The sequence below is a fragment of the Schistocerca piceifrons genome, chromosome 2 (genome assembly GCF_021461385.2).
Source record: "Schistocerca piceifrons isolate TAMUIC-IGC-003096 chromosome 2, iqSchPice1.1, whole genome shotgun sequence".
NCBI classification, from domain to species: Eukaryota; Metazoa; Arthropoda; class Insecta; order Orthoptera; family Acrididae; genus Schistocerca; species Schistocerca piceifrons.
In genome coordinates, this window is record NC_060139.1 from 697010307 (window position 1) to 697034537 (window position 24231).

General features: G+C 42.2%; 1 protein-coding gene across 1 annotated transcript in view; it reads right to left on the bottom strand.

Annotated features, from left to right (window-relative positions):
• Nucleotides 1-23335, bottom strand: part of LOC124776833 (programmed cell death protein 10) — a 42176-nt gene extending 18841 nt beyond the window's left edge. Inside the window, exons 1-3 of the mRNA XM_047251999.1 lie at nucleotides 23119-23335; nucleotides 22835-23012; nucleotides 672-804 (exon numbers count right to left, since the gene is read on the bottom strand). Of these exons, the coding sequence (XP_047107955.1) occupies nucleotides 672-804; nucleotides 22835-23012; nucleotides 23119-23190 (383 nt within the window). The 5' untranslated portion in view covers nucleotides 23191-23335. The remainder of the gene's footprint in view (nucleotides 1-671; nucleotides 805-22834; nucleotides 23013-23118) is intronic.
• Nucleotides 23336-24231: the final 896 nt, after the last annotated feature.

The following is a 24231-nucleotide window of genomic DNA, read 5'->3' on the forward strand; positions in this document are numbered from 1 at the left end:
AAGCTAATTACACATTTCACATAGAGGGCGTGTTGAGCCGCAGACAGGCACAACGAAAAAGATTGCCAAAATATTTAAGTTTTTGCACATAGTCCTTTTTTTAAAAAAATGCACAGACACAAATCACACACGCATGACCACTGCTTCCAGGTACTGGAGCCCAACTACAATTGCATCTGACATGAGCAATAATTTGCTGGAGTGGATGTTGGAGGTAAGGGAGGCAGCATGAGGTAGGGAGGCACAGCAGGTTGGCGATGGGAGAAGGTGCTGTGCTACCTGTTGTGGCATGCAGGGACTTGTGGGAGCATGCACGGATATGGTGGGAACAGTAGAGGGCTGCTAGGTGTTGGGAGCATGTGCTTGGGAGAGGAGAGGAGGGTGAAGGGGGGGCAGGAGGAGGGGAGGAGGGAGAACGGATTGGGGAGAGGAGGGAAGTGGAGAAAGGGAGAAGACAAGTAAAAACATTGGTGGGATAGAACGCATGTATAGTGTTGAAGTGGAAGCATGAGAGTGAATAGGCAGGTGGAGGACAGGCGTTATTCCTTCCTGGACTTTCCATTGCTTAGTTACACATTTGCTTCACATCCCACCTGGAATATTTCCTGCTATGTAGTCCAATTTATTTTTAATTTTTTTAAATCTAAGTATGTTCTGCATTTTAAACTCACTTGATGGTCTCCAAAAAAGTTTTCCGGTCAGTAATTTCATCTGGAATTCTGCTCAATATTCTCTTCAACGCAGCAGACTTACGATTTAGTTCTTGGAATGCATCCTCTGATCGTGTAAGTCGATATTCAACCACTGAAATTAGAAAACATCATTCTTTGCTAACACGTGAAACCAAAATAAATAATACAAAAGTTTCTGGGTTTTCCAGTGCATGAAAGTTCTAAGAGTTTAGACATTTTCTCAAATAGCAGTTCTGACATTCTATGTTATATCAGGGTGTACTTTGTAACAAATGCTAAAAAGGCATCTACATCTACATTTATACTCCGCAAGCCACCCGACGGTGTGTGGCGGAGGGCACTTTACATGCCTCTGTCATTACCTCTCTTTCCTGTTCCAGTCACGTATGGTTCGTGGGAAGAATGACTGCCGGAAAGCCTCAGTGCGCACTCGAATCTCTCTAATTTTACATTCGTGATCTCCTCGGGAGGTATAAGTAGGGGGAAGTAATATATTCAATACCTCATCCAGAAATGCACCCTCTCGAAACCGCGATGCAGAGCGCCTCTCTTGCAGAGTCTGCCACATGAGTTTGCTAAACATCTCTGTAATGCTATCATGCTTACCAAATAACCCTGTGACGAAATGCGCGGCTCTTCTTTGGATCTTCTCTATCTCTTCTGTCAACCAGACCTGGTACGAATCCCACACTGATGAGCAATACTCAAGTATAGGTTGAATGAGTGTTTTGTAAGCCACCTCCTTTGTTGATGGATTACATTTTCTAAGGACTCTCCCAATGAATCTCAACGTGGCACCCGCCTTACCAACGATCAATTTTATATGATCATTCCACTTCAAAGCATTCCGTACACATACCCCCAAATATTTTACAGAAGTAACTGCTACCAGTGTTTGTTCTACTATCATATAACCATTCAATAAAGGATCCTTCCTTCTACGCATTCGCAATACATTACATTTGTCTATGTTAAGGGTCAGTTGCCACTCCCTGCACTAAGTGCCTATCTACTGCAGATCTTCCTGGATTTCGCTGCAGTTTTCTAATGCTGCAGCTTCTCTGTATACTATAGCATCATCCACAAAAAGCCGCATGGAACTTCCGACACAATCTACTAGGTCATTTATATATATTGTGAAAAGCAAAGGTCCCATAACACTCCCCCGTGGCACGCCAGAGGTTACTTTAATGTCTGTAGACGCCTCTCCATTGAGAAAAACATGCTGTGTTCTGTTTGCTAAAAACTCTTCAATCCAGCCACACAGCTGGTCTGATATTCTGTAGACTCTTACTTTGTTTATCAGGTGACAGTGTGGAACTGTATCGAACGCCTTCTGGAAGTCAAGGAAAATGGCATCTACCTGGGAGCTTGTATCTAATATTTTCTGGGTCTCATGAACAAATAAAGCGAGTTGGGTCTTTATCACTGTTTCCGGAATCCATGTTGACTCCTACAGAGTAGATTCTGGGTTTTCAGAAATGACATGATACGTGAGCAAAAAACATGTTCTAAAATTCTACAACAGATCAATTTCAGAGATATAGGCCTATAGTTTTGCGCACCTGCTCGACGACCCTTCTTGAAAACTGGGACTACCCATGCTCTTTTCTAATCATTTGAAACATTCCGTTCCTCTAGAGACTTGCGGTACACGGCTGTTAGAAGAGGGGCAAGTTCTTTCGCGTACTCTGTGTAGAATCGAATTGGTATCCCATCAGGTCCAGTGGACTTTCCTCTGTTGAGTGATTTCAGTTGTTTTTCTATTCCTTGGACACTTATTTCGATGTCAGCCAATTTTTCGTTCATGTGAGGATTTAGAGAAGGAACTGCAGTGCAGTCTTCCTCTGTGAAACAGCTTTGGAAAAAGTTGTTTAGTATTTCAGCTTTACGCGTGTCATCCTCCGTTTCAATGTCATTATCATCCCAGAGTGTCTGGATATGCTGTTTCGATCCACTTACTGATTTAACGTAAGACCAGAACATCTTAGGATTTTCTGTCAAGTCGGTACATAGAATTTTACTTTCGAATTCACTGAATGCTTCACGCATAGCCCTCCTTACGCTAACTTTGACATCATTTAGCTTCTCTTTGTCTGAGAGGTTTCGGCTGTGTTTAAATTTGCAGTGAAGCTCTCTTTGCTTTTGCAGTAATTTCCTAACTTTGTTGCTGAACCGTGGTGGGTTTTTCCTGTCCCTCACAGTTTTACTCAGCACGTATCTGTCTGAAATGCATTTTACGATTGCCTTGAACTTTTTCCATAAACACTCAAAATTGTCAGAGTTGGAACAGAAATTTTCGTTTTGATCTGTTAGGTAGTCTGAAATCTGCCTCCTATTACTCTTGCTAAACAGATAAACCTTCCTCCTTTTTTTTATATTCCTATTTACTTCCATATTCAGGGATGCTGCAATGGCCTTATGATCACTGATTCCCTGTTCTGCACTTACAGAGTCGAAAAGTTCAGATCTGTTTGTTATCAGTAGGTCCAAGATGTTATCTCCACGAGTCGGTTCTCTGTCTAATTGCTTGAGGTAATTTTCGGATAGTGCACTCAGTATAATGTCACTCGATGCTCTGTCCCTACCACCCGTCCTAAACATCTGACAGTCAAAATACCATATTACAGTAATAAGAGGAGACAGTGACACAAGTAACAACACATTTCCACACAGTTGACACACAAATTTTCATTTATGAAAATTAGCACATTAATTTATAACATAACAAAACTCTTACTGGTGTGCTACTTAAACAACGAAATACAAGCTTATAAGACCCAAATAAATCAAAAAATATGTAACTCCAGCATAGATGAACAAGTCCACTATTTGAAATTTAATGTTTCTTGTGGACAACCAGCTCTCACAAGTTAGTACATAATGAAGCTACAAAGGCTGCTGACTAGGTCTATACGATGGGCGTTTGAAAAGCCCGTGCAAAAATAAAAACTACTTATGTGTCTGCGGTAAACCTTTTTTTATTTTTCGACATGGTCTCCTTTAAGACTTATTCACTTCATCCAATGCTGTTCTAATTTGTTGACCCCTTCCGAATAATAGGAATTGTCCAAGTCTGCAAAATAGCTATTATTTGCTGCAATCACCTTCTTGTTTGAATAAAATCTTTATCTCGCCAGCCATTTCTTCAAATTGGGGAACAAATAGTAGTCCGAGGGAGCCACGTCTGAAGAATTGGGGGGATGTGAAACGAGTTGGAATCCTATTTCCATTAAATTTGCGACCACAACTGCTGAGGTGTGTGCTGGTGCACTGTCATGATGGAAAAGGACTTTTTGCAGTCCAACCGCGAGCGTTTTTCTTACAGCTCAGTTTTAAAACGGTCCAATAACAATCAATAATATTCACATGTAATAGTTTTACCCTCTTCCAGATAGTCTATGAAGTTTATCCCTTGCGAATCCCAAAAGACAGTCTCCATAACCTTTCCGGCCGAAGGAATGGTCTTCGCCTTTTTTGATTCAGATTCTTCCTCGGTAACCCATTGTTTCGATTGTTGTTTGGTCTCAGGCGTGATGAAACAATGCTTAAAGTCCTGTGGATTCTCCCTGAACAGCTGTAAACCATCCTTGCAACGCTTCACACGATTCTGTTTTTGGTCAAGCGTGAGCAATTGCGGAACCCATCTTGTGGATAGCTTTCTCGTGTCAAAATGTTTATGCAAAATATTATGTACCTGCTCATTTGAGATGCCCACAGCACTAGCAATCTCACACACCTTAACTCTTCTGTCATCCATCACCGTATCATGGATTTTATCAATGATTTCTGGAGTTGTAACCTCCACAGGGTGACCAGAATGTTCAGCATCACTTGTGACCATATGGCCACTCCGAAAATTTTGAAACCATTTATAAACTATTCTACTCGAAGGTGCAGAGTCATCAAATGGTTCAAATGGCTCTGAGCACTATGCGACTCAACTGCTGAGGTCATCAGTCGCCTAGAACTTAGAACTAATTTAACCTAAGGACAGCACACAACACCCAGCCATCACGAGGCAGAGAAAATCCCTGACCCCGCCGGGAATCGAACCCGGGAACCCGGGCGTGGGAAGCGAGAATGCTACCGCACGACCACGAGATGCGGGCGGTGCAGAGTCATCGTAATGTTTATCAAGCTTCTCTTTAGTCACTTGAGGCACTTTGCCTTTCATAAAGTAATGTTTAATCACAACACAAAATTCTTTTTCATCCATTTTTTGGCAATCACTCGACTTCCTTGATTCACACAAATGCCAAACACAAAGAAATAGACCAATATGACTGAAAGTTAGTGTGCATTCTTTCCAAAGATGCTACTAACTGAACATGACCTTGATACGTGCCTGTGGTGCCATTTCTCGGACTTTGCACGGACTTTTCAAACACCCCTCGTATATATACTGTGTAACATACGGTGGTTCCCCTAGTATAGCCAGGTTCTGTACTGTTGTCTCTCAGAAATACCTTTCATTTTATACACTGCTGGTCATTAAAACAGGAGTACCATGAAGAAGGCAAACAAAAAATGTCAAATTGGCATGAAGTATACTGTATGCTTGGATATGCAAACAATTACCATTTCAGGATAGCCACACAAACTGACAGGTGTAACACCATCTATATTCTGTATACACTGAGGTGATAAAAATCATGTGATAGTGATGTGCACATATACAGCTGGCAGTACTATCGTGTACACATGGTACAAAAGGGCAGTGCACACTGGCAGAGCTATTATTTATAATTGGGTGATTCATGTGAAAAGGCTTGCAACTTGCATGAAATAACAGCAGAAATCAATATGGGACATCGACAAACATACCCATTAGAACAGTGCAGCAAAATCTGGCATAAATGAGTTATGGCAGCAGGCAATTGACGCGAGTGCCTTTGCTAACAGCATGACATCGCCTGAAGCACCTCTCTTAGGCTCATAACTATATTGGTTGGACCCTAGATGACCAGAAAACTGTGGTCAGTACAGATGAGTCCCAATTTCAGTTGGTAAGAGCTGATGGCAGGGTTTGAGTGTGGCACAGACCACACAAAGCCATGGATCAATGTTGTCAACAAGACACTGTGCAAGATGGTGGTGGCTCCATAACAGTGTGGGCTGGGTTTGCATTGACTGGGCTGGGTCCTCTGGTCCACCTTAACTGATCATTGACTGGAAACAGTTATGTTTGGCTACTTGGAGAATGTTTGCAGCCTTTCATGGACTTCCTGTTCCAAAACAACGAAGGAATTTCGATGGATGAGAATGCTCCCTGTCTCTGGACCCTATGAATGACAAATTGCTGTGTCACAAAACCACATTTGTTTACGATTGGTTTGAAGAATGTTCTGGACAATTTGAGCTAACGATTTAGCAACCCAGATTGCTCAACGTGAATCCCATCAAAAATTTATGGAACATAATCAAGAGGTCAGTTCATGCACAATGTTCTGCACCAGCAACACTTTGTCAATTATGGAGGGATATAAAGGAAGCATGACTCAATTTCTGCATATGTCTTCCAATGACTTGCTTAGTCCATGTCATGTCACATTGCTGCACTACATTGGGCAAAGGGAGGTCTGACACTATATGAGGAGGTAGCACATGACTTTTGTCACCTCAGTTCATAAAGAAAGATTAGGCAGTCAGTTTCTCATTAAAATATGGAGGTTGTTGCTAGTCAAAGATCTGCACCTGATTTTACATAGTGCAAGTGTTGAGATTGAAATTCCTTGGGTACATTTCATAATGCTGAAATTAGCAGTCAAGCTTGGGGACGCAAACAGCACTATTAATTTCATGAAAAGTTCAGTTGCACTGCTAATCAGTATAAATGCCATGTATGTGACCGTGACATGAAACTGTCTAAGGTTCCTGGTTTCCTAAGAACCAGACTCAGGACCTTTACATCCTTTACATGTGGCACTGTAGAATAACTACATGTGGCGTTCTATTCGTCAAGGCACTTGGTTTGACAAATCAAAGTTAACTGTGAAAAATATTTTATTGATTTGTTAGGTTCTTGTCTAAAGTGTCATGTTTGGTTCACAAACCTGAAAGTCAGACAGACATTAAAACAGTTATAGACTGGTTTTCTTGCTGTAGTGAAATTTGTCCTTGGTTTATTAAGAAACAAAAAAAAGTGAGGGGGAGGGGGTGCATTCTTGAAACAAGTGAGTCTGAATTTGGCAAAAAGGGTGGGAGAGGGCATAATGATGTTGGACTCTCTGTGTGTGGGGTGGGGGGATTATTTGTACTGGCAATCCTTACCCTAACATGGTATCTCATTAAGCAGAAAGTAGGAAAGCCACCACTATGTTTAACCTAATAAGGAAGTACAGGGTGATTCAAAAAGAATACCACAACTTTAGGAATTTAAAACTCTGCAACGACAAAAGGCAGAGCTAAGCACTACCTGTCGGCGAATTAAGGGAGCTATAAAGTTTCATTTAGTTGTACATTTGTACACTTGAGGCGCTGTTGACTAGGAGTCAGCGTCAGTTGATGCTAAGATGGCGACCGCTCAACAGAAAGCTTTTTGTGTTATTGAGTACGGCAGAAGTGAATCGACGACAGTTGTTCAGCGTGCATTTCGAACGAAGTATGGTGTTAAACCTCCTGATAGGTGGTGTATTAAACGTTGGTATAAACAGTTTACAGAGAATGGGTGTTTGCGCAAAGGGAAAAGTTCTGGACGGCCGAGGACGAGTGATGAAAATGTAGCACACATCCAGCAAGCATTTGTTCGCAGCCCAGGAAAATCGACTTGGAGAGCTAGCAGAGAGCTGCAAATTCCACAATCAACAGTATGGAGAGTCCTACGAAAAAGGATGGAGCGCCACCACATTGGCACTTATCTGTCCGTAACTACCTGAACGTCAACTACCCGAGGCGATGGATCGGCCGCCATGCTGCCCGTGGCATCACTGGCCTCCAAGAACCCATGATCTTACCCCCTGCAAATTTTTCTTATGGGGGTATGTTAAGGATATGGTGTTTCGGCCACCTCTCCCAGCCACCATTGATGATTTGAAACTAGAAATAACAGCAGCTATCCAAACTGTTACGCCTGATATGCTACAGAGAGTTGGAGTATCGGGTTGATATTGCTCGTGTGTCTGGAGGGGGCCATATTGAACATCTCTGAACTTGTTTTTGAGTGATAAAAACCTTTTTAAATACTCTTTGTAATGATGTATAACAGAAGGTTATATTATGTTTCTTTCATTAAATACACATTTTTAAAGTTGTGGTATTCTTTTTGAATCACCCTGTATATAGCCAGTGGGTCAACAATAATTTCAGATGGATGTCAGGCTTATTAAGGAGTAGATAAGGTTGGTTACAAGTATTTAGAAATCAATCACACTATAGAACTTAGAAATAAAAAAGGGGGGCCTTCACAAATACAATAGTGGGTATTGGGGGGGGGGGGGGGGGGCGGAGAATAAAAAGCATTACAGAGCAAGGGAAGCAGTGAATGTCCCTACTACAGTCTCAGACAAGTGGTTGGTTGGTTTAAAAGACGGGGGGGGGGGGGGGGGGGGGGGGGGGGGGGGGGGGGGGGGAAGAAGGGACCAAACTGCGAGGTCATCTGTCCCTTGTTCCTAAGGAAACAATACTGCAAGGGTGAAACTAAAACAATGACACTTACAACAAAAAACAGAATGAAAGGAAAAACCACAACAACGACTGAAGGGCAACAAACACTTTAAAGGACAAAAGGGGACAAGAAAAAGCCACCCACTCCGCAACACATTAAAACCTCCACTCTGAAAGCACTAGGGAGGAGGACACACAGGGACAAAGGACATGTGCTAAAACTTGGAGCAAATGATAAAACTCACCCCCACAAATAAAATGTAAAACTAAAGCTGCTGTTGAAGCATTGTCGCCCAACACCAAAGGTAGGGTGCTGGGAAAGTTAAAAGTCCGCCACAGAGCAGCTAAAAGTGGGCAGTCCAGCAAGAGATGGACAACCAGCATTCGTCAGCCACAGCGACACCGAGGCAGGTCCTCACGACGGAGGAGATAACCATGCGTCAGCCACGTATGGCCAATGCAGAGCCGACAGAACCACAGAGTCCCTGTGAGAGGCACACATGGAGGTCTTCCACACATTCGTAGTTTCCTTAATGGCACACAGCTTGTTGTGCGTACTGAGGTTATGCATTCCGTCTCCCTAAGCCGCAAAACAGTGCGGTGTAATACTGTATGCAGGTCAGTTTCAGAGATGCCAATCTCCATACGTGGCTTCCACGTAGCCTGTTTGGCCAGCCTGTCGGCAAGTTCGTTGCCTGGGATTCCGACATGACCTGGGGTCTAGACAAACACCACTAAATGACTGGACTGTTCCTGTGCATAGACGGACTCCTGGATGGTTCCTATCCAAAGATGATGAGGGTAGCACTGGTCACAGCTTGTAGGCTGCTCAAGGAGTCAGTACACCGGAGAAATGACTCACCTGGGCATGAGCAAATGTGCTCAAGAGCACGAGATATGGCCACCAACTCTGCAGTGAAAATACTGCAGCCATCTGGTAAGGAGTGCTGTTCTATATGTCCTCCATGAACATAGGCAAAGCCAACATGACCATCAGCCATCGGTGTAAACCACTTAATGGCCCCAGTACATGTCGAGAATTGATAGGAACTGACAGTGGAGAGTTGCGGGGTTAACTGAGTCCTTAGAGCCATGTGTAAGGTCCAGGCAAAGCCACGGCCTAGGTGTACACCATGGAGGTGTTCGTGAATGAACCTCAAGTATAGCTGGTAAAGGCAAGGATGCCTGTTCGGAGAGAAGGGATCGCACATGAACTGCAATTTTAAGCCTTGACCTGGGCCGCCAATGAGGGAGATGAATTGCCATGGGCGGGAAAAGGAGATGGTAATTCGGATGTGCAGGAGAACTACAAACATGTGCAATGTAACTGGAGAGCAATTGCACATGCCTAACCTGCAATGGAGGGGCTCCGGCCTCCACCAGGACACTGGTCACCGGAATCGTCCTAAAAGCTCCTGTCGCTAGGCGAATGCCACAGTGGTGCACTGGGTCGAGTAAACACAATGCTGAGGGTGCCACCGAACCATAAACCACACTCCCATAGTCAAGACGGGATTGAACAAGGGCTCTGTAGAGCTGCTGCAGCATAGAGTGATCTGCACCTCAGTTGGTGTTACTCAGCAGCAGAGGGCACTGAGGTGCTACCAGCATTTCAACATAAGCTGGCGGAGGTGAGGAAGCCAAGCCAAACGGGCATCAAAAACCAGTCCTAAGAATCAATGTGTCTCCACTACAGTGAGTGGATCATCATTAAGATAAAGTTCTGGTTTCAGATGAATGGTACGACGCAGACAGGAGTGCATAACACACGACTTTGTGACTGAAAACTGGAAACCGTGGGCTAGAGCCCATGACTGCACCTTGTGCGTGACTCCCTGCAGGTGCCGTTCAGCAACATCAGTACTTGTGGAGCAGTATGAAATGCGGAAGTCATCTGCATATAGAGAAGGTGAGACGGACAGCCCCTACAGTTGCTGCTTAATGGCCACTAAAAATAGAGATACACTCAATACGGAGCCCTGCAGGACCCCATTCTCCTGGATATGGGGGGAACTATGGGAGGCACCAACTTGGAGATGGAAAGCACAAAGCGACAGGAAACTATGGATAAAAATCAGGAGCGGGTCTCAGAGACCCCACTCGTATAATGTGGCAAGGATACGATGTTGCCAGGTTGTGTCATGTGATTTTCGTAAATCAAAAAAGACGGCAACCGGGTGCCAGCATCTGGAAAAGGCTGTTCGGATGGCAGACTTGAGAGACACTAAATGACCAGTGGAAGAGTGACCCTGGCGGAAGCTGTCCTGCCATGGAGCCAGTAGGCCATGTGACTCCAGGACCCAACCCAATCACCGACACACCATACATTCCAGCAGCTTACAAAAATGTTGGTGAGGCTGATGGGCCAATAGCTATCCACATCAAGCAGGTTTTTACCAGGTTTGAGCACTGGAATGATGGTGCTCTCCCGCCATTGCAACAGAAAGATGCCATCGCACCAGATCCAGGTCTATATCCATTGTGTCTGAGGGTCCGGCGAGCTCATCCCCAGACGCAGAGCTTGTAGGTAGCAGTGGTGTGGGTGCCACCGGAGTTTCCTTGGTCTTAGCTCATCTTTTTGGACTTTTTTCGCTGCTCCTTGGGTTTCTCTCATTGGGAGGGCTTCACTGATTCAGTCTCCGGGGCTGAGGAGGATCGTGAAGCCCTATGACCAGCTGCTTTTGGGCACTTCAGCCACTGGCAGGTGTCATCTTTCCCACCAGCAGAAACTTGGGAAGGGAGTGAGCCAAAGGATCCCTTCCTGGCGAGAGGAGCCCCGAAGAAGACTAACGCTTCTCTGGCTCGGAAGTGGGGACTGGTGTCCCCGATGGTTGGGAAGCAGTGCTCCCGACGTAGGTGGTGCGGGAGCAATGGGGAGGTGTAGCCTTCTGGCTCTGAGAGCTGACTGGAATTTGCAGAACTGATGGGGCTAAAACTGTTCTTGTAGCGGCGGCGTATGAGAAGGTCATAGCCACAGGATGTAGGCACTCATATTTTCTCTTAGCCTCAGTGTACGTCAGTCCGTCCAGGGAGGTGGGGCACACTGAGTATTGGGATGTGATGGATGTCCACAATCTCGACATGTGACACTGGAAGTACGGCGGGAAGACATACGGCCAAATTTCCAGCACTTAAAGCACCACATCGGGGGAGGGACATCACAGTGGTAGACCATCACCTTGACCTTCTTGGGTAAGGTGTCACCCTTAGAGGTCAAGATGAAGGCACCAGTGGCAACCTGATTACCCTCGGACTCAGATGGACGTGCTGCATGAAATGAACACCTCACCGCTCTAAATTGGCATGCAGCTCATCATCAGACTGCAAAAGAAGGTCTCTGTGGAATATAATACCCTGGACTATATTTAAGCTCTTATGTGGCGTGATGGTAACAGAAACAACCCCCCAGCTGGTTCCAAGTGAGTAACACTGGGCAGAGGATGCTGTTTTTATCAAGACTGACCCCAAGAGCATTTTCGAAAAGCCCTCCACCTCCCAAAACTTGTCCTCTAAATGCTCTACAAAAAACTGTGGCTTCATCAAAACAAAGGAGTTCCCATAAGTTCCCATACATACGAGGTACTGGGGTGAATAAGGTACGCTGCCATCCTTAGCCTGGCATTCCTCCCATGGTGTGGCCAGGGAGGGGAATGATTTAGATTTGTACTTTCTTGCATTGTACTGAGACTTGGAACGCTTAGGACTGCTGGTGCCTGATCACCAGCAAGTGATGAAATGATACGCTTCATCATGCATCATCTGCCCTGATGCCACCCACTCTGACCAGGGGCACTCCCCACAGGTGCCACCCAGCTGCAGCAAAAGCTACCTGGCAGGATGGCCTTTGCTGAGAGTCCTGATGCCCCAGGGTGACGGGCATCTACCCCTTGGCATACGTGGGGAGTTAACAGCACAAGCATCAGCAGAGAGATCCCTGTGTTGTCAGGGGGCTACAACCAACAGGGTACATGGTGGCCCCACCACAAAGGACTGGCTACCATGCTGGATATGAGGTGCAAAAAAGTCCATGGTCATCGTCGGCGCAGAAAGCGACACTGCATAGTGCATGCTGGAAAATGCACCCAGGAAGGTGTCCTCGCACAAGAGATGGAGAATGAGCTGGACTGCAATGTGACAACAAGAAAGTGGGCTGAAGATCTCAAGGCACAATGCACCACGTAAGGCGCCCTTCCCCAAGCTCTTCGGGAAAATTTTGAAAAATGGAGGTAAAACCCTACAGGGGACCATGATTTTTTTGAAAAGACTGAGCAAAATTTATGTTCCAGAAAGCGAAAGTTGTGTTTTTATTCTGAAATGTTAGTGGCTATTATTCGTAAAATTCTGTTTTATTTCCTTTTATTTAATTTTTGTAATCAATTTCACTCTTCGTTTTGTTCCTTTCTCGATTAACGCTTGGCTTTGAAACATTAGCAATCTTTTTGTTTAAATAGTTTCATAGTTAGCTTTGATTTGCTGCATGTGACCTTATTGCAAATAGTCAGTTTCTACTGATAAATACAGCTGTATGTCCTATTATTGTAATTTTTATTTGCATCCTAGTTTTTCTGCTCAATAGTTTTGAGCTGTTGTGTTTAGCTGCCTGAGTTTCTTTTACTTAAATACGGAATAACAGATAACAGATTAACTTACCCATCACCCAACTTGGGTCTGAGAACATAAGAATAGGCCATGTCATTACTGAGAAATGTATGATAAGATTCTCGTATCTGAACTTGGGTATTGCTATCTCCCCTTGAGTTATATAATTAAAGTGTAATTTCCGATATTAACTTTGATTTCTCTACAATAAATATTTTGTTTAGTTCATACTGTGCATCTTTATCTCTACTACAGCTATAGAGTTCCTTTTTACGATTCTCAATGCAGTTTCTTTACAACAGATAGTAACAGTGCTTCTTGTCACTGAAGTTTTGATTTATTCATCTGAAGTACATATTTTCATAAGTGCAAATCGCAATCTCCTCGTGACCTATACAGCTAAAACGTATTTTCTGATACTGCCCTGATTTTTTATGATAAATATACATTTTGTAATTTCTTACTGTATGTCTTACCTGACATACATTTTGATTTACTACTGAATAGTGCATACATTCGGAACTCTGTTTTGCAACCTACCTTTGACCTATGCAGCTAAAGTGTGTTCTCCTATACTACGAAGGTGGATCCACAAGTCTTTGCCCTTTTTAACCCAAATTACAGCTGTAAATGCAATTTAACATACCCATTTCCAGTAATGGACTTTTTGTGGACAGATCCAACTTTATCTGCTGGTAGCTAAATGGCACTGACCTGTTGTCAGTTGCTGAAGATGCCGGTTGTGCTTCCCGTGTCCACTGACTACAAGCAACGTAATGCACTTTATTTCTATGGGGCATGTGATGAACATCCATTAAAATCCACAGGAAATCCATCCGACATATGAGGAAAAATGTCTTGCATTGAGATGTGCAAGCTGCACGTGTTTTGAGTTCGCAATAGTCCGTGACGACTTGTGTGACAGTGAGTATTCAAGGAGGCTGTGCATGTCACTAAATGACAATATCTCCCCCCATGGGTGCAGTTGTGAAACTGGATGGCATGTGCACCTCCAGGGCATTTCCCGGGACCTTGACATTTCATACGGGATGTTTACAACATCATCTTACAGGTCCTTGGGTACTGGAGGGTTTCATGTTGGTGGGTGCCTAAGTATGAATGACATCATGAAAGGCAAGCAAATGACTGCTTCACTGAATCATCTGCAATGGTATACTGAGCACGGTGACAAGTTTCCTGTATTGCACTGTTACTGATGATAAAACATGGATACTGTATTTCACATTGGAAACAAAGCAGCAGAGCCTATGACAAAAAATTCTGTTCAAACTCATGTAAGTGGGAAAGTGATGTCAAGTCTACTGAGATCACTGTGGACTGCTCTTGCTGGATTCCATGCCACTGGGTGCAACTATCAATGCAGACAGTTATTGTTCCATACTACTGCATCTATGAGCTTCTACCAGGAAGAAGTACTGATGGACTCTTGATGGGAACAATGTGATTATTCTCCATGACAATTTGAGGCCACATGTAGCAATTTAAACTACCGACAAGCTCCGGTATTTAACAGATAGGCTCTATACCATCCACCATACAATCTGGACCTCACCCCGAGTGAGTTCCATGTTTCTAATCTGCATTTAGTGCTGCAATGGGGCAAATGTCTTAATTGATGAGAACCTGTATGTACCTTATTTCGGCTAAAAAAACTTGGAGCAGAACTTTCCGATTTGCCCTCACAGCCACCATTCGTTTACAACACATATTTACATTATTTATTTCAGTTCATACTGTGTGCTGTGATGTCCCTTACCACTGTACACTATTTTTATGATAATTTTATTTCTTTCCTAGAAATACCTCTTACTTACATGTGATTGATTGTATGATTTGTAATCTTAAATATTTGTTTCACACTGTGGTAAATTTCTGTAATTGAAACTCTCTGCATTTATTACGTTTGAAAAAATTGTCATTCACAGGATATAGATGCCATGTTGTTTATGAAGTTTGTAGTATGCTTCATACGTCACTGTTCAAGCTAAGTACTGAATATTCATCTTTACCCTTCAGATCAAAGAAATGAGAACTATTTGAAAGCAGAAAGCAACATGTAATTTTTGACAACCTTATGAATGTAATGATTTCATACAATAAGGTCTAAGATAGGTAATGTTACACAAAAGTTTCCCTTTTAGCATATGGATGGGTCCACTTCAGGCTACTGAATATCATTTTTAATGTGTGCAATGACACTGTAGTTTGATTAAATTTACTTATTGACATTTTGCATCTTGAAACTGAGTTCCTCTTATCACAGCTCTCACTGTCACAGCCAAAATGTACGTGGTCACAATATAGCACTAATTCTTTTCAAGTGTTTAAGTATTCTGGTGAACATCCACAATCCATTATTGCATCTTCAAACAATTACACTTCTGCTAGTTTCACCTAGTTCTACAGTACTTCAATTGCTTCAAAAAAAAATTAAATTATTGTCCAGCACAGTATACCTTCAAAAATTAAAGATAGCACCCAATATGCTCCAGAGAATATGATTCGATACCATTTTAAGTATACAGTTGTCAACCTTTTATGATTTTAACCCACAATAATTTTGGCAGTCAAGTGTACCTGTCCACTTTCAGTTATTTCCAACTGACGTTCTTATGAGTAAAGTATGCCTCCTGTGCTTTAATTCACATTAGACTTTTTTAGCGTCCACTTATATTCACTGAAATGCACAGGGTGTCTACACCGAAATACCCAATTTTTGAGATGGTTTAAAAATAGTAAATATTTATTTTTTTCAGGTCTGGCTTGTCTATTGTGTGCAGCAGGACTTAGAGTTGGTGCTTAAATTTTGTCGACATTTGATGCATTTTCATTGCTTATTTGTTGTCCATCCATGCAAAAATGGCATCAGTTCAGGAGAAGGCACAGACTGTGCTTTTATATGTCACTTTAAATTCACTGTTTTGCTCATCCTATTTACAAAAAAGTAACACTAAGATACAAGAGACTAAAAGCATAGTAGGAAAAGTTGACAATGTCTACCAAATGTTCCAACAAAGTTTACGCTGATCAATTTGTTAGGTTTGACAGGAATTCCAGATGCCATGTGCAACTATTTACAAGGTCCACAAAAAGCAGCTGTGTCTGTATCCATACAAGGTGCAGATTCTGCAGGCCATTAAGTCTGATGACAAGCAATGGTGATATGGATTTGCCACGAGCAATGTTTTCTGATGAGACCACGTTCATTGTATCTGGATCAGTGAATACACAAAGTTATGTATGGGGGCCATAGAATCCACACTATATCAGGGGAAAGGCGCAAGACAGCCTGAAAGCGAATATTTGGTGTGGTCTCATATGCAACAAGATAATTGGAGCATTCTTCTTTGCTGCAAGACTTACAGGAATAGCATAACTAGAGATGTTGCAGAAATGTTTGCTTTTCCTCAGACTGAAGACCTTTGAAATTTTGGCTTCAACAAGATGCTCCACCTCACCTCACTGGTGGAAATTCAGAAAACACTGAACTGGACATAGGATTGGACAAGATGGACCTGTGGATTGCCCTTTACATTCTCCTGACATCACTCCCTCCCCTGTGGTTAGGTGAAGGTTAGTGTGTTAACCATTTGAAACTGAAATTCTACTGAGCTGCAGTCGAGAAGAGAGTGGGGCAGTGTTGTAGCCTATCCCCTTCAGTCTCTACATCGGGCAAGCAGTAAAGGAAATAAAGATAAATCTGAAAAGGGAATTCTTCAGAGTAACGAAAAAAAGGTAGGAAGGAAGATTAGGGTTTTACATACCATCGGCAAAGACATTATAATAAATGTAGCAAAATCTCAGATTGCGGAAACACGGAAGCGTGCGATCCCACCCGTCCGCTTTGACCCATGACATCACAAATATGGCGGAAACAACCATAAACGACAATTCCAATATGGCGGATATAAAATCATTGCATACGTATCATAAAGACGAAAATACATCAAAAAACACACACACACACGTTTCACAAAAAGCCTAATGACTCTAATGGGACAAGCGTGGGAAATGGGGGGTTTTTGGGTGGGGAGAAACTAAATATAAACAAATTTAGCCACCCACCCCCATACAAAACCACGCAAAACGACGAAAAAAATCGACATCACAAAACTCACCAAATACCACAAAACACAATATTATCTGGAATCGGACACTTCCCTTGACCTATATAGATCTACAGCAGCTCCCGATCCCATAAATTGGGATCGAACACTTCCCTTGACCTAAGTAGTCCAACAGCAGCTGCCGATCCCATCTCCCAATACAAAAATCAAAATGCACCGCCAAACATTACGAACAAACACTTCCCTTGACCTACACAGATCTACAGCAGCTCCCGATCCCATAAATTGGGATCGAACACTTCCCTTGACCTATATAGCTCAACAGCAACTCCCGATTCCATCTCCCAATACAAAAATCAAAATGCACCGCCAAACATTACGAACAAACACTGCCCTTGACCTACACAGATCTACAGCAGCTCCCGATCCCATAAATTAGGATCGACCACTACCCTTGACCTATGTAACTCAAAAACATCTCCCAATAACAATACCAACCTTCACAGCCACAAATGTCAATGAATCACTTCCCTACACCCCAATACACAACACGTACGACAAAAACAAAAAAATGAGAACTTACCACAAGAAAGTTCCAGCCCAACAAACTAGATTGGCCACCACAATCACACACAAATGCACACGCAAACACACACACACACACACACACACACACACACACACACAAACAAACCAACGAAAAAATACTAAACCAAAAGAAAAACCCAACCCACCCACACCTCAACCCCCCCCCCCCCGGCCCCAAAATAAAAAACACACAAACAAAAATCAAATGCAACATAAAAAAATCTCAATCACACACTACAACTCAACAAAAACTTCAACAAAATAGATCCTCCACAACTAAAACAAAAAACAAACTCACTCCCCCTCTCCCCCCCCTTAACAAATACTATACAACAAAATAAACCACCCACCCCACCATGAGCCACAGCCATCCACCCACCTACCCAGACCACCCTAACTAACAACTTTCGGCCTATACATTTTACCCACAGCCCTTAAGAAAACCCGAACAATACAACAGCCCTCTGGGACACTCTTCCGCCACCAGTACTCATCTAAGTGAGACTGAAGGTTGGAAGAGCGCCTCTTTCCCCTCCCAAGAACTGACTTAACCGCCCCCCACATCCCCTCTATTGTATTAGTACAAGCCCCAGTCTCATAATTCTTAAGCTCTAAACTATGGTACACTACTAAATGATTAAATCCCCTCTCACCCAACCCCCAATAAGAAGAAAAAGCATCAGAAACTATTGTGGACCCCAGCTCTATATATTCCTTAATTAACCCCACCAATTCAGCCTTGGACCTCCCTTCCACAACCCTAAAAACACATTCCGAACCCCCACCCCCCAGAACAACAGCCCCCCACACCCAAAGACCAGCCACAGACTTCCCACTCCCATACTTCCTTTTCCCAAACTGTGACTCGGCCACCTCCACAACAACCCCATGCCCCCCCCCCCAACTTACCCCTGTACTTAATAAATTCCGAACACACTTCACGACAAAAGGAATACCAATCTAAAACGCTCCTCTCACTCACACCAGTGTCATGCGCGCAAAAACTCTGTGGGGATCGATAACAAAAATAATATGTAACAAGCACAATCTCGCGCATGCCCAACCTAGACTTCTCGAACCAGGTACCGCGGCACATGGAACGCCATATATCGTCTTTGCGACAGCGCCACATATAACCGTCCCTGGTCCGAGAGGCCGGAACTTTAACCAATTTCATTGGTTCACGGCACACACCGCACTTCACCACCTTGGCAATTAAGCCGAAAAGCTGTAGGAACTTAATCAGCTCTAAAGCTGTGTCCCCCATCATAGCCCTCAACCGAGAACTATTGATCTTGTCTTTCATATCCATTCCTGAACAAAAAACCACAACCGATTAAACTTAATAACAAAACCACCCGACGTACAGCAATCATCACTACATTAACCTTCACACAAAACCGTTAACTCACTGATACAAATTCCGCTTCAAAAATACGCAAGCAGCACTTGCCACAGAGCAACATCAAACTGAGCCCAATACACCAAACAAACAAAAACCCTGAACATACCACCAGAGGGCACAACAAACCACAACACGACGACATCTACAAACACGCCACACTCACAAACCAAACTCCGCGCCGTAATGACGTCACACACCACAACACCCTTAGATCACGGGCCAAAGCCGACGCGTGAGATCGGACGCTTCTGTCGACCCCAGATTGCAAAAGGATGGGGAAGTACATTGGCCTTGCCCCATTCAAAGGAACTGTCTTGACACTTGCCTGAAACTATTTAGGGGAATCACAGAAGGCTTAAATTAGGATCACCAGACACAGATTTGAACCATCGTCCTTCTGTTTGCAAGTCCAGTATGCTAACCACAGCACCATTTAGTCAGTTTCAGCATAAAGAAATAAAAATTTTCACTGCAGCCAATGGAAATTCTGGCAGAGATGGCACATGATCTGGAAGAGCAGCTGTATGGATTGGTTAAGATCTTGAAAAGAGATTACAAGATGAGCATCAACACAAGTAAAATAAGGAATGGACTATTGTAACAGTCAGGTGATGCTGAAGATTAGACAGTTCAATCTGGACAATAAGGACACTGCTTGGGAGCTTGACATTTCATATGGGGGTGTTTACAACATTGCTCACGGTTTGTGAGTGTGCTATAAGATTTCATGTTGGTGGGTACTTAAGCAGCTGCACAACATAATGACAGGCAAGCAAATGATTGCTTCACTGAATCATCCACAATGGTAAGCCAAGGAGGTCAACAGTATCCCGGACCATACTGTTACTGGCGATGAAACGTGGAGAGTGCTTTGCATGCCAAAATCAAAGTGGAAGAACCTATTAAATATTGGGGAGAAAGCACAGAACGGAATCAACTCATTTGATACATCCCTAGGCATAAAGCAATCTTCTTCAATATGTAATGCAGCTCAGCGGACGCACACTGAAGTACTAGTTTCTATATAACGCAAATTGCATTAAATATGAAGTGAAAGTACATGTTAGGGTGTGCTACTGATTAAACGGGTCTAGTTTAGCAGGGGATACAACCCGTCAGCGTTGACCAATGACGTCAGAATTGGCCAGAGAGCATGTATTACAAAGATGAAAGAGCCGAGAAGAATGTTCAGAAACAAAGGAATGCAAGAGAGAAAAACTGTACTTTACATATATAAGGGCCAGAAGCATTTTCACGTTAACGATATCGCGTGTTTGTATCTTAGTATTTCTCCGCAAAATACAATGGAAAGAAATGAATGAAATATGTTACTAGCAAAGAATACATCACGTTACATGTATGTCAGTCGTATCTCGAAACTCTTTAGAACTGCATTGCTCAAGTGCAGTACGGGATACAAGTAATGATAATTGTAATAATAATACTTATTATTATTATTATTATTATTACTTGTATAAGGGATACAAGTAATAATAGTAATAATTATTATTATATTATTATTATTATTATTATTTGTATCCCGTACTGCACTTAAGCAATAAACTTCAGCGGATGTCGATTTCTTAGTTTCAACTAGCATTGCTGTCCTGTTGTTCACTTGAACTATGTATCCCCTGCTTCACTAAACTGTAAATGAAACACTGGATACAAATTAAAAGCTCACTCGAAGTGTGTTGCTTAAGTACAGTATGGAATACGAGTTTGTCGTAACTCGATTTCTTCGTTTTCACTAGCATTAGGCCTACTGTCCTGTTCTTCACTTGAACGATGTATGCTCCGCTTCAGTAAACTGTAAGTGTAACACGGGATACAAATTGTAGATGTGTTGTTTATTTCATCTCCGCTATTACTAACAGTCCTTTCTTACGTACATATCAGTACTACTGACGACAGAAGGACCTACGTATGTAATATATGTATACCAGTCTTCCGTTGACCTCTATATATGTACACTGGTAACGAAAATATGGAGATAGACGTAAGTTACATTTGCAACCTGTACCACAACTGAACTACACGGAGACAAGAAGACGACACATGTAGAATTTGTAACCCGTACTTCTCTATGGGCTACAGTTTTCTTGTTGCCTTGGACGCAAATAGTATCCCATTCGTTACTTGAGCTATATAGCTATACGCAAAATTTGTATCTTGTTCGCCAATTGACATATATAGTGTCGGTGTAAAGGCAAAGTGAAGGACGGGATACAAATTCTAGTTGTGTCGTCAGTGTAAAGGCGAAGTGAAGGACGGGATACAAATTTTAGTCGTGTCGTGAGTGTAAAGGCGAAGTGAGGGGCGGGATGCAAATTTCAGTTGTGACAGGGGTTTCGCCTGTGATATAGTAAGCACACATTCGAAAATGTCGTACTGATACTGGTGCTGGGAAACGAAAGAATATCGACAGCTGAGAAATTTCTATTACGTAATGTCAAAATAGTGAAATACAGTGAAAGAAGCAAATGGAAACATGAACTTACCACACGGAAATATCGAGGAATAACCAAAGCTCGCCTAGACAGACAGTAACGAAAATTACATACCCACAAACAGACAAATCCATTCCTATAAACGAAAATAGGACAGTATAAATTGCTCTACAATAACAAACTAATACTCCAAATTACCTCATCATCATTGCGAATAATTTTAATGTACAATGATAGCGCTTATCCGGAACACAGAACTGTTTTATTATCTATGCCTCGAAGTGAAGACATTACTACCTATTACTAATGTATGACGTCATTGGTCAAAGCCGACGGGTTGTATACCCTGCTTCAGTAGACCCGATTAAACTGTTACAACTACTATGATTTTGCATTTGTTAGCTTTACCAACTTCCAAGGAAATTATCATCTTATAATAAGGGGACTGATGACCTCAGATGTTAAGTCCCATAGTACTCGGAGCCATTTGAGCCATCTTATAATATGTTACAGTTCAGTCTGTAGCCTCAGCCAGGTCTATGAGTGCAGGGGAAGGGGGTAAAATAGTAAGCACAAAGAACTTCAGCTGCTATATAACACGAAGCAAGAAATTAGGAATCCCTTACAACTTAAATTACAGTTAAAAAGATGCCTTGCTAGTCACTCGGTCTAAAAATTATTTGATTATCTAAATTCAATGTCAGCTGCATTACAAGGTTAAAAATTCTTTAACTGGAACCCTTATTGTTATAGATGAAGGTAACTATTTCCTCCGAAAAAGGCAATCTAATCCAGTAAATATTAATAAACAGAAGATAAGCAGTTGCTGTTTAATATAAGTAGGTCAGCTACAGCAGCCTTTTTTCCCAAAATCGTAATACCTTGCCATTACATTTAAGTACAGCAAGAACAAAGAATATTGAAAAACAGAGCTGGATATTGTAAATATGGTGCCTGGGTTAAATTTTTAAGAACTGCATGTACTTTCTTAATGTCCAATGTCAAATATTGCTGAAGGTTCTTAATTTTGATGGGATAGACAATGCCAAAACAGGTTTAATGATTCTTATATAAGTGAACCAAAATTTGCACTCTGCTGAATAAATTGCCATTTTCAGATTAAAAGTTACTCAATTTATACATAATAGACGTATATGATAAGCTCTAAAATGGGTCAGATCAGCTTGTCAGCAACAAAGATTTCAGCAAGGGAACCACTATGACATTCTAGACCACTTCAGGGCATGAAAGCTGTGCAGACATCACACAATACATTTGGGCGACGGCTGTAATGAAATCAGTTTTGACACACAATGCATGTGGTAGTTGCTATGGAAATTCGTTCAAGTTTGCATTGTAACTTCCCCTAACAATTTTGTTGAGAATGCAAAAGTACTTAGTTCTCACCATCTGCTTCCGAAGTGCTCCCCTGAAGACGTAGTACACTCTCGTTCATGTTAATGCTTAATTCACCACGTCTCATGATACCAACAACGAAATCATATGTGAAACCTGGATGAGCTGCTTCAACCTTGGAAAGAGCAGCACGAAGAGTTTGTGAAGCTCCCACATCACGTCGCTCTAACTGTAAAACACAGCAATTTATCAGTACGATACTAACAAAATAGCACCAACCACTGTGGTTCGTTCTTTCGTATAATTCTGTACGAAATGACTGCAATCAACTTTACCTGGGACAAAATGGGGCGTATTAAAACTGGCAAAACAAGAGAAGTAACTGGTGTCTCATCTCCCATGGTCATCGTTCTAGCAATCGTATGGCTGCAACCACTTGTTTAAACACTAGGGCAAACAACAAACCCACAAATAAACTTTAAAATCACTTCCTTGTTCCTCAGTTTTAGTTGACACTTGTCAGATATTACGGCCTATCGATTTATTTGAATCGAAAGAAATGACTATCGACTTTGTAACAGCTTGGTGTGATCGAATAACGACACAAGGGTGCGATTATCACAGAATACAAAGAGTTACTACTACCATAGGCTATGTTAGACTGTGCTACTACTTTTATTGCCAATGATAATTATTTTTATTTGTTTCCTAAAAGCAAAATTAATCCAAGTAATTTTTCCATTCACCATGGCCGCTTATTTTAAGAACATGGTGCGGTTTGATTTTCCATTTCGAGTACAGTACTATGGTTTTTACTTTAATTTTCAGTAAAGCGATCACAGTCTGAATTAAAATGCAAGTTCCATTTCATTAAATTAAAGGTACGTCTACAACAAACCCGCAAATAAACTTTAAAATCACTTCCTTGTTCCTCAGTTTTAGTTGAAACTTGTCAGATATTACGGCCTATCGATTTATTTGAATCGAAAGAAATGACTATGTACCTGCGCAAATTTCTGTGCAAGCAAAGGGTCACTGCAAATATGATGTGTTTACACAATAGAGGTGAAAAATGAAGAGAGATTACGCTGTAAACTTACGTTATACGTTGTTTTGAAGCCAGAGCGGGCGGCTTGGAGACAGTTCACACCAAAGCGTGAGAACATGTATAGAGAGAACATAGTCTGCTGCGTATGTTCTCAAAATCAGGAGGGGCTAGTCACATGATTTTGGGACTACACTGCTTATCTACAATTTGCGGTAAAACCTGAATATTGCACGTATTCATCATGTTTTAATACGTTTCTCAGCGTTTTGTTTTAGTAACAGTTAAGGTGCAGTACTGTGATTGATATGGATGTAAAGAAAAATATGCGAAAGGAGGACCACTTATTTTTCATAGGTATGTGCTACAAATTTATAACTTTAAATCTCATGATGAGATGACG